Source organism: Somniosus microcephalus, chromosome 8 (assembly GCF_052327205.1).
Source record: "Somniosus microcephalus isolate GS21.2 chromosome 8, FLI_Smic_1.0, whole genome shotgun sequence".
NCBI lineage: Eukaryota > Metazoa > Chordata > Chondrichthyes > Squaliformes > Somniosidae > Somniosus > Somniosus microcephalus.
The window spans coordinates 222,465,916-222,479,373 of NC_140994.1; the positions used below are offsets into that span (position 1 = coordinate 222,465,916).

The window sequence follows — 13,458 nt, forward strand, 5'->3', positions numbered from 1 at the left end:
AGTCCCAACCTCCGGCATGCCTGGCGAAGTAGGAGTACCAGGATGTTGAATGGCAGATGTGGGATCCAGCTTGGGATCCAGGCCAGGGACATAGCCTAGACTCCTGAAGAGAAGACCCCATTGTTTCTGACAGTTAATTATTAGACAGTCTTCTCACAGCGACAGCTCAAATCATTTTTTTTATGGGACTGGAAGTCCAGCTTGCCATTCCAATGGTTATGATGGAACATCCTTCTGACCCTGATATGGCCTCATGCAATTCCAAAAGTAACGAAGGAACCATCTCCTGTCCCCAAAAAGTCCGCTAGGGTCAGCACAGAGGTTCCTGCCTGGCACAATTCTGACTTAAGTTTCTGGAACACTGCCACAAGCACGTTAAAGAGGAATTCAGCTGAATTACTGCTGTCTGGAAATAGAAAATCTGTCCCCTTATATGACTAGTGTTTACCTGTATCTGAGCAGATGACTGCTGGTGATAGTTCTAGAAAAGAAGAGGTTTTAAGAGAAGGTTAAACAATTTGTTTACTTTTGTAATTGTTGCCAGGAACTTACTGTTGCAAACATTTCTTGCATTGGTGACAGACAAATTATTAGATGGAGAAAATGGTCATCAAAAGATGCTTCCTGTACAAGTTTATGATTAGTCCAAAAATGGAACTATGAAGATGCCCTAATCTTAAAAAAAGAAATAGAAAGAATGATTATTGATATGAAGTGTTTGTTTCCAGTATGATTCCACAGCTAGACACAGCAAAAATCTGAATAAAACTAGATTTTATTTAAACACAACTATACTTGAAGTCTACTTCTAAACCAAACTGCATGTCATTGAAGCTGGAACTGGCAAATGTGTCACATAGGAGCCATCCTCCAACTCATCCAATACTTCATCATTTCCATCCTATCCTTTACTAAGGCTATCTTATCTCCATTGGCTTGCTACTGCCCAATGTATTGATTTCAAAATCCACATCCTCCTTTATAAATGTTGTTGTGGCCTAACCTCACCATTCTTCTGCAAACCCTTTTCCAGCCTTGCATCCTATCTTGCACTCTCTGCTATTGGGAAACTGTCCTAATTGTGCATTCTCTAGCTCTTCTCAGCATTGGAGGCAGAGCCTTAAGTGATTATGCCCCTGACCTATAGAATTTTCTCCTAAAATCCTCTATATCTTGTTACATTTTGCCTCACCTTAAAAATCCTCCTCAAAAGCTAGCTTTCCAACCATGTCTTTGGCCCTCATCCCTAGCTCCTGTTCAGTGTTGTTTGCTTCCCCTCTTTTGAAGTGCCTTGAGATGTTTTGTAATTTGTACATTATTCATTACTGCAGTCCTACGACAGCATATAATATACTCTTAGAATTAATGCACATAGGAGTCATTGCCACTTAAAATGCAGCATACTGCGAGAAAGACCTTGAGACCTGGACAAAAGTGCCTGGAAAAACATCAGAGACAAAAGTCCAGCGTCTATTGATCTGTGACTGACTAAAAAAAATGCAATTTTAGCCGCTTCATAAGTTTTGACTTTACACCTAACAATTAAAATAAAATATACAACTACATTTTAGTCCTACGTACTTAGTATTAATTGGCACAAGATACTCCTGCATGTATTTTGGGACTGTCCCGAGATCTGTAAATTCTGTGATGGAGTGCTAAACAGGTATAAAGAGGATTGTTGCTATTCACATTGAACTGTGTATTCTTGGTATCCACATTCTGACCCTGCATCTGGTGGAGACATGCAGGCTGGAATTTTACCGGCACTGAGAGGGCGTGTTTGGAGGTGGGTCAGCTGTCAAAATGGAAATGATTGACAGCGGGTCAGGAGCCTGCTGTCAACCCACCTCCATGTCAGTTTCCCAAGTGTCGGGTCTGTCTGCGCTTTATAGAGCCAACACCAAGTGGTGGGGGAGCCAATTGACATCGTTAAGAGCTTGTTAAAAGGTATTTAAACAGCATTTTACCATGCACTTACCATTTTTCCAGCTTTTTCATGAGGTTCCCAGCACTCGGGGATCATGTCAAGTAAGTAGGTCAGGTTTTCAATGACTCTCCAATCCTCTGAATAGTTGACAGCTGCAAAAGTGGTATAAAAGCTGCCATTTCATAGCTGTTCACTTTCCAATCTTTGAAGCTGGAGCCTTCAGGATTTGGAATACACTTCTGCTTTATGCAGGTTGGAAGTGTTTGGAGTAAACTCTCTATCCACTGTCACCTCCTTGGAGCAAGCTCTCGCACCATTGACAGATCACTTCTGTCATCTCAACTTCAGCTGCCACCTATTCCAACAGTATTGGTGCCCTTGAAACTATCTCAGCTTGGTCCTCAGAATCCCACCACGATCAGCCCCAACACCAGCATCACTAGGCACATCAGCATCACCAACAACAACACCAAACTGCTCCGCAATCACCTGATGCTGCACAGGACACAGGGCATCAGCACCTGACCATATTGCTGCCTGGAAGGCCAGGGATGGCCTCACCATGGCCAGATTTACTTCACTTGACACTGTACACCCTGGCTGCCACATGATGCTTCAGGTTGGCACCACCCCACACCAGTACCATAAAGCATCCCTACGATGCCCAAGCCATTCCTTTCATGCTCATCGCCTTTGCAGGGGGTACCATGATGTCTCACCATTCACTACAACTCACTAAGGCACTTCCAAAGGTGCAAACAAATTATTCCAAGAAGGCAAAGTGTTGACAATAAAGATTTCAATGTTTGGTAACACATCAACAGAAACTTTACATGAACATTGGCTAAAAGACCCAAGTGCCTATCCTTGTGTGAGTTAGTTGGTATGATTGGACAAGGATGAGGGTGAATGTGGCGTTGCAGTGACATTTTGTGACCTACTGAGATCATTGAAAGGTTTGCGCCACTGCAGCTAGGTCCTCCTGACGACATCCCTGCTTGTGCCCTCCTGTGCAGTGAGCAACCAGGCTGCGTTGGTGTCCTAGGGAGGTCTCTTCCGCCCATTGGAAGGGAAGAAAACCCCTCTGCGTGCTGTGACTCCCTCTATAAGCATATGGAGGGAGTCACGGGAGAGCCTGGGTGCAACTGTACACCTTTGTGCAGTGCTTGTCAGTGTTTGCAACCCAAGCAACAGAAAATTCTTTTCACTGAGCGGGATGGAGCCGGGAGCGGGTTGCAACCCGCCACCTACCTCGGCTGAACTGGGCCCACCTCGGTAGGCGAAATCGTGGCCATAGAGATTTTATATTCTCAGCAGGAAAATGCGTCTTGCTGAATTGGAAATAACCTGATTCACCCTCAAATCCTATATTGAAAAGCAAGTGAAAGACAGCTGAGGTAGATATAGTGCCATAAGATATTATGCTATGCATTTAAAAAAGGAGACCAAACTCATTTTTACCAAATGTCAGCTGACTTTTACCAACCAGTCAGTGCATTCCTGTGAATAAAACTCATTGTGTGATGGTCAATCTCCTTCCTTGTGCATTCAGCGAGGCACTGTTGATTCAACTGCATTTCCTGATATGAGCTGTCAGTTGTTCATTTATAATTGTATCTTTTTATTAATAAGTATATGTTTAAGTGTTACTATTCTATCTTTATGATCTGTCTTAATGATGAATCATAATGCACTTAGTTTTGCTAATTGCTGTTCACCGGCCAAGTTCAAAAATGTGTGATTCTTTGGTCTTCAATGTTGGCTACTGATCCTTTATGTGTTCATATCATTGAATTTTCTTTTGTATTTATATATTTTATTCTATATGAAAACACAAATATATGTAGGATAATACTGTAATACAACCTAAACCCACCAATCAGGAATAATTCACATTCAAAGCCCAGCATAAGGTGATTTTATATTCATTTCTGTATTCAAAAATTATCACCAGTAGGAAGAATTAAACATATGCAAATTAATATATATACCAGATGATATATACAAAGTAATACATGCAAGGTACAATAGCTTAGCTATTTTTAATACATGTAATATAAATTAGCTCTGTATTTATAGTATATATGCACAATTTTTTCATTTCTAGTGCACACAGCAATTTATACCCATGTAGTCCTAAATGATATAATTCATATTGAGATGTATCAGTAAAAATAATGGGCTATAATTTTCTGTCAAAATATTGGTGAGGCTAATGGCACTCGTAAGTGGTACAGCAGCTCTAGGCGAGCGGTGGATGCGCGGTTAAGTTCAAATATCCAAAGATTGCCATCCGAGTTGCGTTGCTCTGCTGTTAGCTTCGTGAAAGCAGCATCTTGCTGTTTAGCTCACTATTGCAATGCATTGAGTGGCATGAAGTTGCTGTATTTGTGCAGTAGATATGAACTAAACTTGCCCAAGAAAGTTAAGTCTTGTCCATTTCAATCTAAGTACCTTTTTAACAACGTGATAAGTATTAATTACTGGCAGTCAACCTCTCTGGCACTGCAAATTAACTATTATAAGTGTGGACTCTCATTCCTTCAGATTTTAATTGTTGTTGGAGATTTTAAAAATGTAAAATTTTTGATTAACTTTTCCTTTCTGTCTCTTTTTTCTCTTTCTCTTAATCCAATCTTTCATTCCTTTTCATTCCCTCCCATTATTACTACTTCTGTATTTGATTTGACATTTAATCCACCCACTCTAATTTACACTTCGTTCTCAGTCATTGCATTGTTAATTTCACAATCCTTCAATCTGATTGGTCAAGGAGATACCCCATTGGTTGCCCTGTTCACTTAGGTCTCTCGCTCGAACTTTAAGCAACATGGCACTCAAAAAATATAAAAACCTAAATGTGCAAGGGCAAGTCTAAGTAACGGCGGACACCATTAGATGCCCTGCTACAGCAAATTATGGCCCAATATATTTCCATTGATATGACATCACAGTAGTAAAACAATATGACCAAACAGCTTCACCTGATTTTTTGGGGCAACAGAACCACAAAAATACTTAACTAAATTCAGTTTTGATTGAAAATGTACTGGAAATATGAATTACAAATTATTTCATTCTTAAAGTGAGTATTATAACTCAAATTAATATAGCCAAGGCACTTAATCTTGTTTCTATTCATAATATATACAATGTAGTATACACCCCTTTATTTTTTCCCTGTAGCATGAACATTATTATTATGCTGCCTGCACTTTTCCTTCAGAATATATTTTGTCATTTCATTGATACTTAACTATCCTTTGTTTAATGCACATTAAAATCTTTTGTATCACTTCAAGGTTCTGACTAGGTATTTACATCATATATTTGTTTTTTGTAGATTGACTGTCCGTGCTGAGTGTCCTATGCATTTAGAAGATTTCCCAATGGATGCTCATGCATGTCCTCTAAAATTTGGCAGTTGTAAGTAGAGAAACGTTTAATAATTTCTGTTGCTTGTTGTGGGTGTTATTATGGGTGTAGTGCAATTTCTCAGCAGAATGGATGTTAGAGTAGATGGTATTCAAATGGCCCATTCAAAGCTTAAAGCCAGCACTGTGTGCTTTAAAGGAGAAATATCACCATTGTTGCCTTTTAAATAGTAGGTGTACTATTCAGACCATTGTTCAAGAAAGTCCTCCCATCAGTGACCTTTTTAAAGGTGGCAGGGTCACCATCAAGACATTTTTTATAGAAGCAATCCATTATTATGACTTCTTTTCAAGGAAAGTAGCAAATAATTATAATGAACACTAACATTCCATGTTTTGATGTTTAATTCAATTGTTTTTAATGGGACAGATATTTGTAATGTTATGCTTAAAATATTTTAGGCAGTTTTCCAGCAGTGAATGCATGCTGTTTTATCGCTAATTCATTGCATATTACCTAGTGATAAATTAGGACATCAGATCATAATTATTTAAATTTTTCATTCTATCAGGTAAAAGTCAGCCATCGACCAGTGCAAATTAACAAAACTGATTGTGCTGTTGGTAACAGAGAGCAGAAAATGATAATAAAGAGAATTCATACAAGAAACATGGATTAGAACAGTTTGGAAAAATAATGCATCAAATTCAAACGTGTTAGTTGTGGCACTAAAACCTGCATTGTCCACAACAGAGGGCCATTGAAAGGTCCGAGTCTTTATTGGTGAGAATGTTAACCGAGTTTCTAAAGCGTTGAGTAATGGAAAAGACAACAGGGAACATATTAATGACTCAAGACATGTTTATAAATGTAAAAGTAGCACAGAACATGTTCAGCAGAGGCAAATGCAGCCTCATACCCCTAAAAATGGCAGCTATATGCTTCAATCTTCTAACTAAGGAATCCAGCACATCTTCAGAATCTTCTAAATCTGGTAAGTATTGCATAATTTTTAAAATTGCTTATCAGTAAGAAATAATACTATCAATGCAATTTTCATAAAGTCATCAATAATCAGCAATAATATTTCTTCAAGACTTGTTTAATTCCTATGAAGTTAATAATTTAATTATATTGGCTCATTGTTATGGAACAATCAACATGCAGTTCATATATAGTCTAAAATTAATGGCTCAAAAGATTCCTTCATGTCTCCACTGTTCATTCTTTCACATCCAGTTCTTCAGAGTCATACCAAAAATCCAATTCCATCTTCGATGAAGAGAACAAAGGTAATGAGGAGGACGATGAAATGTCTGGTGGGAGGAGACTTACCAGAGTCCGAGATGAAAAGGAATCTGCGGTTCACGTCTTACACTCTGATGTCAATTGATGGGAGGATTATTGCAAGGATAGGGAAAATATTAGCCACAGTTGTTAAGTGCTGGTTCTTCAATACACACAAACCAAGAGTACACTGGAAGGGCATTCATTTGTGTCATTAGGCTATTTAAAATGGCTAGGCACTGTTCCATGTGGCAATATCAGGATTCTACAATTTCATGTTATTGCCTTAAATTTCATAATTTTGTTAGGCACAGTTCGTGCAGCAAGTTGGCTCTATGGTTGATCCACACACTACACTGGTCAGAAACGAACAATCTTCTTGAATCTAGATTTCGCAATTTAATGCTCCCTTGCATCATAAAATCATGGAAATGTTACAGCAGAGTAGGAGGTCATTCGGCTCGTCAAGCCCGTGCACAAGAGAAAATGGCAGTGTGACATCACAGGTAAGGCAGGTAAGTGATTGGTAGTGACTGTGGGCTAAGTTTTAAGTTAACATATAACATATAACTAAATTTTAAAAACTAAACTTAATTTAATTAATTTAATAAACTAAGCGAGGTAAATAATTTGATTAACACTAAATTAATAAATTAAATAAATAAAATAATGGGAGAACAGGAGATGTGTTGCTGCTGCAATATGTGGGAGCATGTGGACATTTTTGTCCAGGGTGACTACATCTGTGGTAAGTGTCTGCGGCTCGAGGTACTTCGGCTCCGAGTTGAGGAGCTGGAGTCCAAGCTGCAGACATTGCGAGACATCACGGAGGGAGAAAGTTACCTGGATCTTTTGCTCCAGGAGGCAGCCACACCCCTTAGATTAAATACTTTAGAATTGACACGTGGTCAGGGACAGGAGTGTGTGACTGCGAGTGAGGCAGGTACGGGGATCCAGGAGGTAGTATTGCAGGAGCCTCAGTCCCTGCACTTGTTCAATAGATTCGAGGTTCTTGCAACCCTTGTGGACAAGTGCAGGGACTGCGGGGAGGACGAGCAAACTGACCACGGTACTATGGTACAGGAAGCCGTTCAAGTGGGGGGGGGGGAGGGAGTAAAAAGGAAGGTGGTTGTAGTAGGCGACAGTATAGTTAGGGGGATAGACACTGTTCTCTGCAGCCAGGAGCGTGAGTCCCGAAGGCTATGTTGCCTACCCGGTGCCAGGGTAAAGAACAGGTTGGGTGATTGGGCAGATGCATGGCAGATGCAGTATAATGTGGATAAATGCGAGGTTATCCACTTTGGTGGCAAAAACAGGAAGGCAGATTATTATCTGAACGGCAATAGATTGGGAGAAGGGGAAGTGCAACGAGACCTGGGTGTCCTTGTGCACCAGTCACTGAAGGTAAGCATGCAGGTGCAGCAGGCAGTTAAGAAGGCAAATGGTATGTTGGCCTTCGTACAGAGAGGGTTCAAGTACAGGAACAAGGATGTCTTGCTGCAGTTGTACAGGGCCTTGGTGAGACCACATCCTGAGTATTGTGTGCAGTTTTGGTCGCCTTATCTGAGGAAGGATGTTCTTGCCATGGAGGGACTGCAGCGAAGATTCACCAGACTGATACCTGGGATGGCAGGAATCACATATGAGGAGCGATTGGGTCGATTGGGCTTATACTCGCTGGAGTTTAGAAGAATGAGAGGGGATCTCATTGAAACTTATAAAATTCTAACAGGACTAGACAGACTAAATGCAGGAAGGATGTTCCCGATGGCTGGGATGTCCAGAACCAGGGGTCACAGTCTAAGGATAAGGGGTAAGCCATTTAGGACTGAGATGAGGAGGAATTTCTTCACCCACAGAGTGGTGAACCTGTGGAATTCTCTACCACAGAAGGCCATTAAGGCCAATTCATTAAATATATTCAAGAAGGAGTTAGATATATTTCTTAAGGCTAAAGGGATCAAGGGAAATGGGGAGAAGGCAGAGACAGGGTCCTAAATTTGGATGATCAGCCATGATCTCATTGGATGGCGGAGCAGGCTCGAGGGGCCGAATGGCCTACTCCTGCTCCTATCTTCTATGTTTCTATGTTTCTATCTCCTCCGGGCTGGAGAAGAAGTGGGAGGGGGAGGATCCAGTTGTCGTGGTCCACGTAGGTACCAACGACATAGGTAGGACAAAGAAAGAGGTTCTGCTGAGAGAGTCTGAGCAGCTAGGGACTAAATTAAAAAGCAGAGCCACAAAGGTCATAATCTCTGGATTATTACCGGAGCCACGAGCAAATTGACATAGGGTCAATAGGATCAGGGAGATGAATGCGTGGCTCAAGGTTTGGTGTGGGAGAAGTGGGTTTCGATTCGTGGGGCACTGGCACCAGTACTGGGGAAAGAGAGAGCTGTTCCATTGGGATGGGCTGCACCTGAACCATGCTGGGACCAGAGTTCTAGCGAATTGAATAACTAGGGAGGTAGATAGGGCTTTAAACTAAATAAGGTGGGGGGGAGGGTCCCGGTGGAGAGAACTCTAGAATGCTAAAGAGAAAAGACAAGAAAGCAGTGCAGGAAAGTGATTGGGGTAAGGATAACCAGATTGTATCAGGAAGGGACAGAGCGTACAAATAAAGGAATGCACTAACAAATAGGGTTCGGGTAAGAAAAAATGGTAATAAGAAAAATAGGGCCATAGTACAAAAAAATGTTAAGATGTCTAAAAATGTTAAAAAGACAAATCTAAAGGCACTGTATCTGAATGCACATTCGTAATAAGGTAGAGAAATTAACAACACAAATAGATATAAACGGGTACGATATAATTGCAATTATGGAGACATGGCTGCAGGATGACCAAGGCTGGGAGCTGAATATCCAAGGATATTTGATATTTAGGAAGGACAGGCAAAAGGGAAAAGGAAGTGAGGTGGCATTGTTAGTAAAGGATGAAATCAGAGCAATAGTGAGAAAGAATATTGGCTCAGAAAATCAAGATGTGGAATCAGTCTGGGTGGAGCTAAGAAGCACCAAGGGGCAGAAAACATTGGTGGGAGTTGCCTATAGGCCTCCAAACAGTAGTGGTAATGTAGGGGATGGCATCAAACAGGAAATTAGAGATGCATGTAATAAGGGTACTACAGTAATCATGGGTGAATTTAATCGACATATAGACTGGCCAAAACAAATTAGCAATAATACTGTGAAGGATGAATTCCTGGAGTGTGTACAAGATGGTTTTTTTGACCAGTACGTTGAGGAGGCAACTAGGGAACAGGTTATCCTAGATTGGGTATTGTGCAATGAGAAGGGGTTAATTAATAATCTTGTTGTGCGGGATCCTTTAGGGAAGCGTGACCATAACATGATAGAATTCTTCATTAAGATGGAAAGTGAAGAAGTCCAATCCGAAACTAGAGTCCTAAATCTAAACAAAGGAAACTACGAAGGTATGAGGAGTGAGTTGGCTATGATAGATTGGGGAGCTTCATTAAAAGGCATGACGGTGGATAGGCAATGGCTAACATTTAAGGAACTAATGAATGAATTGCAACAGTTATACATTCCTTTCTGGTGCAAAAACACAAAAGCAAAAGTGGCCCAACCTTGGCTAACAAAAGAAATTAAGGATAGTTTAGATCCAAAGAGGAGTCATATAAAGTTGGCAGAAAAAGTAGCAAGCCTGAGGATTGGGAACAGTTTAGAATTCAGCAAAAAGGACCAAGAGATTGACCAACAGGGGAAAAATAGAGTATGAGAGTAAACTTGCAAGGAACATAAAAGCAGACTGTAAAAGCTTCTACAAGTATGTAAAAAGAAAAAGATTAGTAAAGAGAAATGTAGGTCCATTACAGTCAGAAACGGGAGAATTTATAATGGGAAACAAGGAAATGGTGGAGCAATTAAACAAATACTTTGGTTCTGTCTTCATGGAAGAGGACATAAATAACTTCCCAGAAATGCTAGGGAACTAAGGGTCTAGTGGAGGAATTAAAGGAAATTAGCATTAGTAAAAAAATAGTGCTGGAGAAATTAATGGGACTGAAAGCCAATAAATCCCCAGGGCCTAATAATCTGCATCCCAGAGTACTAAAAGAGGTAGCCATGGAAATAATGGATGCATTGGTTGTCATCTTCCAAAATTCTATAAATTATAAAAAAGTTCCTGCAGATTGGAAGGTGGCAATTGTAACCCCACTATTTAAAAAAGGAGGGAGAGAGAAAACAGGGAACTACAGACCAGTTAGCCTAACATCAGTAGTAGGGAAAATGCTAGAGTCTATTATGAGGAATGTGATAACAGGGCACTTAAAAAATATCAACGGGATTAGACAAAGTCAACATAGATTTATGAAAGGGAAATCGTGTTTGACAAACCTACTGGAGTTTTTTGAGGATTTAACTGGTAGAATAGATAAGGGAGAACCAGTGGATGTGGTGTATTTGGATTTTCAGAAGGCCTTTGATAAAGTCCCACATAAGAGGTTAGTGTGCAAAATTAAAGCACATGGGATTGGGGATAATATACTGGCATGGATTGAAAATTGGTTAAAAGACAGGAAACTGAGAGTAGGAATAAATGGGTCTTTTTCGGGGTGGCAGGCAGTGACTAGTGGGGTACTGTAGGGATCAGTGCTTGGTCCCCAGCTATTCATGATATATATCAATGATTTGGAGGAGGGAACCAAATGTAATATTTCCAAGTTTGCTGATGACATGAAACTAGGTGGGATTGTGAGTTGTGAGGAGGATGCAAAGAGGCATCAAGGCGATTTAGACAAGTTGAATGAGTGGGCAAATACATGGCAGATGCAGTATAGAAACATAGAAACATAGAAGATAGGAGCAGAAGTAGGCCATTCAGCCCCTCGAGCCTGTTCCGCCATTTAATGAGATCATGGCTGATCATCCAAATTCAGTACCCTGTCCCTGCTTTCTCCCCATATCCCTTGATCCCTTTAGCCTTAAGAAATATATCTAACTCCTTCTTGAATATATTTAGTGCGAGTCATCAAAGAGTGCTGTGAGTTTGGATAAGTGTGAGAGTTCTTTAATTGTTATTTCTCTTTAAATCATTCTTGATAAGATTACTTAAGCAGTTTAAGTAAAGGGGGAAAGTTAAATATTTGGGATTCTGTTGGTTTAAGAAGAGTAAAACAAGGTTACACTGCAGTAGGAGTAAATTGGCACAGCAGGCAGTGGAAACCAGTTTTCTAACCAATCAGCAGGGGTGACTCATTTGGCTGTAAACAAACAAACAGTATAAAAAGACCAGTCCTAGTGCGAGCAAGCACTGAGTGTGAGTCATCAAAGAGCGCTGTGAGTTTGGGTAAGTGTGAGTTAGGGTAAGTGGGGTGTTAGGTGCTCTTTTCAAACTTTAACTCTGTGGGTTGTAGTTAATAAGGCCTTTCTGGTGCAGAGTGACCGTTGGTAAACCATTTAACTGGTGTAACTAGAGGGATTGATTTAATTTAAATCCAATTAATTAAAGGGGATACTAGCATTTAAAATCGGGCAGAGGGAGTCCATAACTAACTATAAAAAATTTAATTAATTACATAGAATGGAGCAGGTGATGTGTTACTGTTGCGAGATGTGGGAGCCAGTGAACCCCATTGAGGCTCACGGTGATTATGTCTGTGACAAGTGTCTGCTGCTACAGGAACTCCAGCTCCGTGTTGATGAGCTGGAGTCTGAGCTTCAGACACTGCGACACATCAGGGAGGGGGAGAAGTACCTGGACTCTGTGTATCAGGAGGTGGTCACACCTATGAAGTTAATTAATTCAGATGTAGCCCATGGTCAGGGACAGGACAGTGTGACTACGAGTGCGGCAGGTACGGGGATCCAGGAGGTAGAGCTGGAGGAGTCGCAGCCCTTGCTCTTGTCCAACAGGTTCGAGGTTCTTACTCCCTGTGGGGACAGGAGCAGGGACTGCAGGGAGGATGAGCAACCTGGCCACAACACCATGGAATGGGGGGCCATTCAAGAGGGGGGAGTAAATAGAAATGTTGTAGTGGTAGGGGATAGTATTATTAGGGGGATAGATAGAGTTCTCTACAGCCGAGAGCGAGAGTCCGAAAGGCTGTGTTGCCGACCCGGTGCCAGGGTTAAGGACATCTCCTCTGGGCTGGAAAGAAACTTGCAGTGGGAGGGGGTGGATCCATGTGTCGTGGTCCATGTTGGTACAAACAACGTAGATAGGACTAGGAAGCCGGTTCTGTTAAAGGAGTATGAGCAGCTAGGGGTCAAATTAAAAAACAGAACCTCAAGGGTAATGAGCCACGAGCGAATTTGGCTAGGACAAATAAAATTAGAGAGTTAAATGCGTGGCTCAAAGACTGGTGTGGGAGAAATGGGTTTTGCTTCCTGGGACACTGGCACCAGTAATGGGGCAGGAGGGAGCTGTTCCATTGGGATGGGCTTCACTTGGCCAGTGCTGGGACTAGAGTCCTGGCGGATCATATAACTAGGGCTGTAGAGAGGGCTTTAAACTAACTAGTGGGGGGGAGGTTCCTAGAGAGCAAATAATAAAAATGACAACAGAGAAGGTCATAGACTTAGGTAGCAGTGGGGAAATTAAAATCCAGAGCATGTCAGGAAGGGGCAGAAGGTATGGAATAAAAGGTAAAGTAATAAAAAGGGCAAAAGCAGGAACTAAGTGTCACAAAATATATTTGAAAGTTCTCTATCTGAATGCACGTAGCATTCGTAACAAAATAGACGAGTTAATGGCACAAATAACTACATATGGGTATGATCTTGTGGTCATTACAGAAACATGGCTGCAGGGTGACAATGCCTCGGAATTAAACATACCAGGTTATTTAATGATGAGGAAGGACAAACAGGAAGGAAGGGGAGGTGGGGTGGCTATGT

The 13,458-nt window shown here is 41.1% G+C and overlaps 1 protein-coding gene across 1 annotated transcript in view; it reads left to right on the plus strand.

Moving 5' to 3' along the window:
- The window catches only part of LOC147114120 (gamma-aminobutyric acid receptor subunit alpha-1-like), a 61,910-nt gene that overhangs the window by 18,467 nt on the left and 29,985 nt on the right, over positions 1-13,458 (plus strand). Inside the window, exon 6 of the mRNA XM_085995736.1 lies at positions 5,274-5,356. Within this exon, the coding sequence (XP_085851862.1) occupies positions 5,274-5,356 (83 nt within the window). The remainder of the gene's footprint in view (positions 1-5,273; positions 5,357-13,458) is intronic.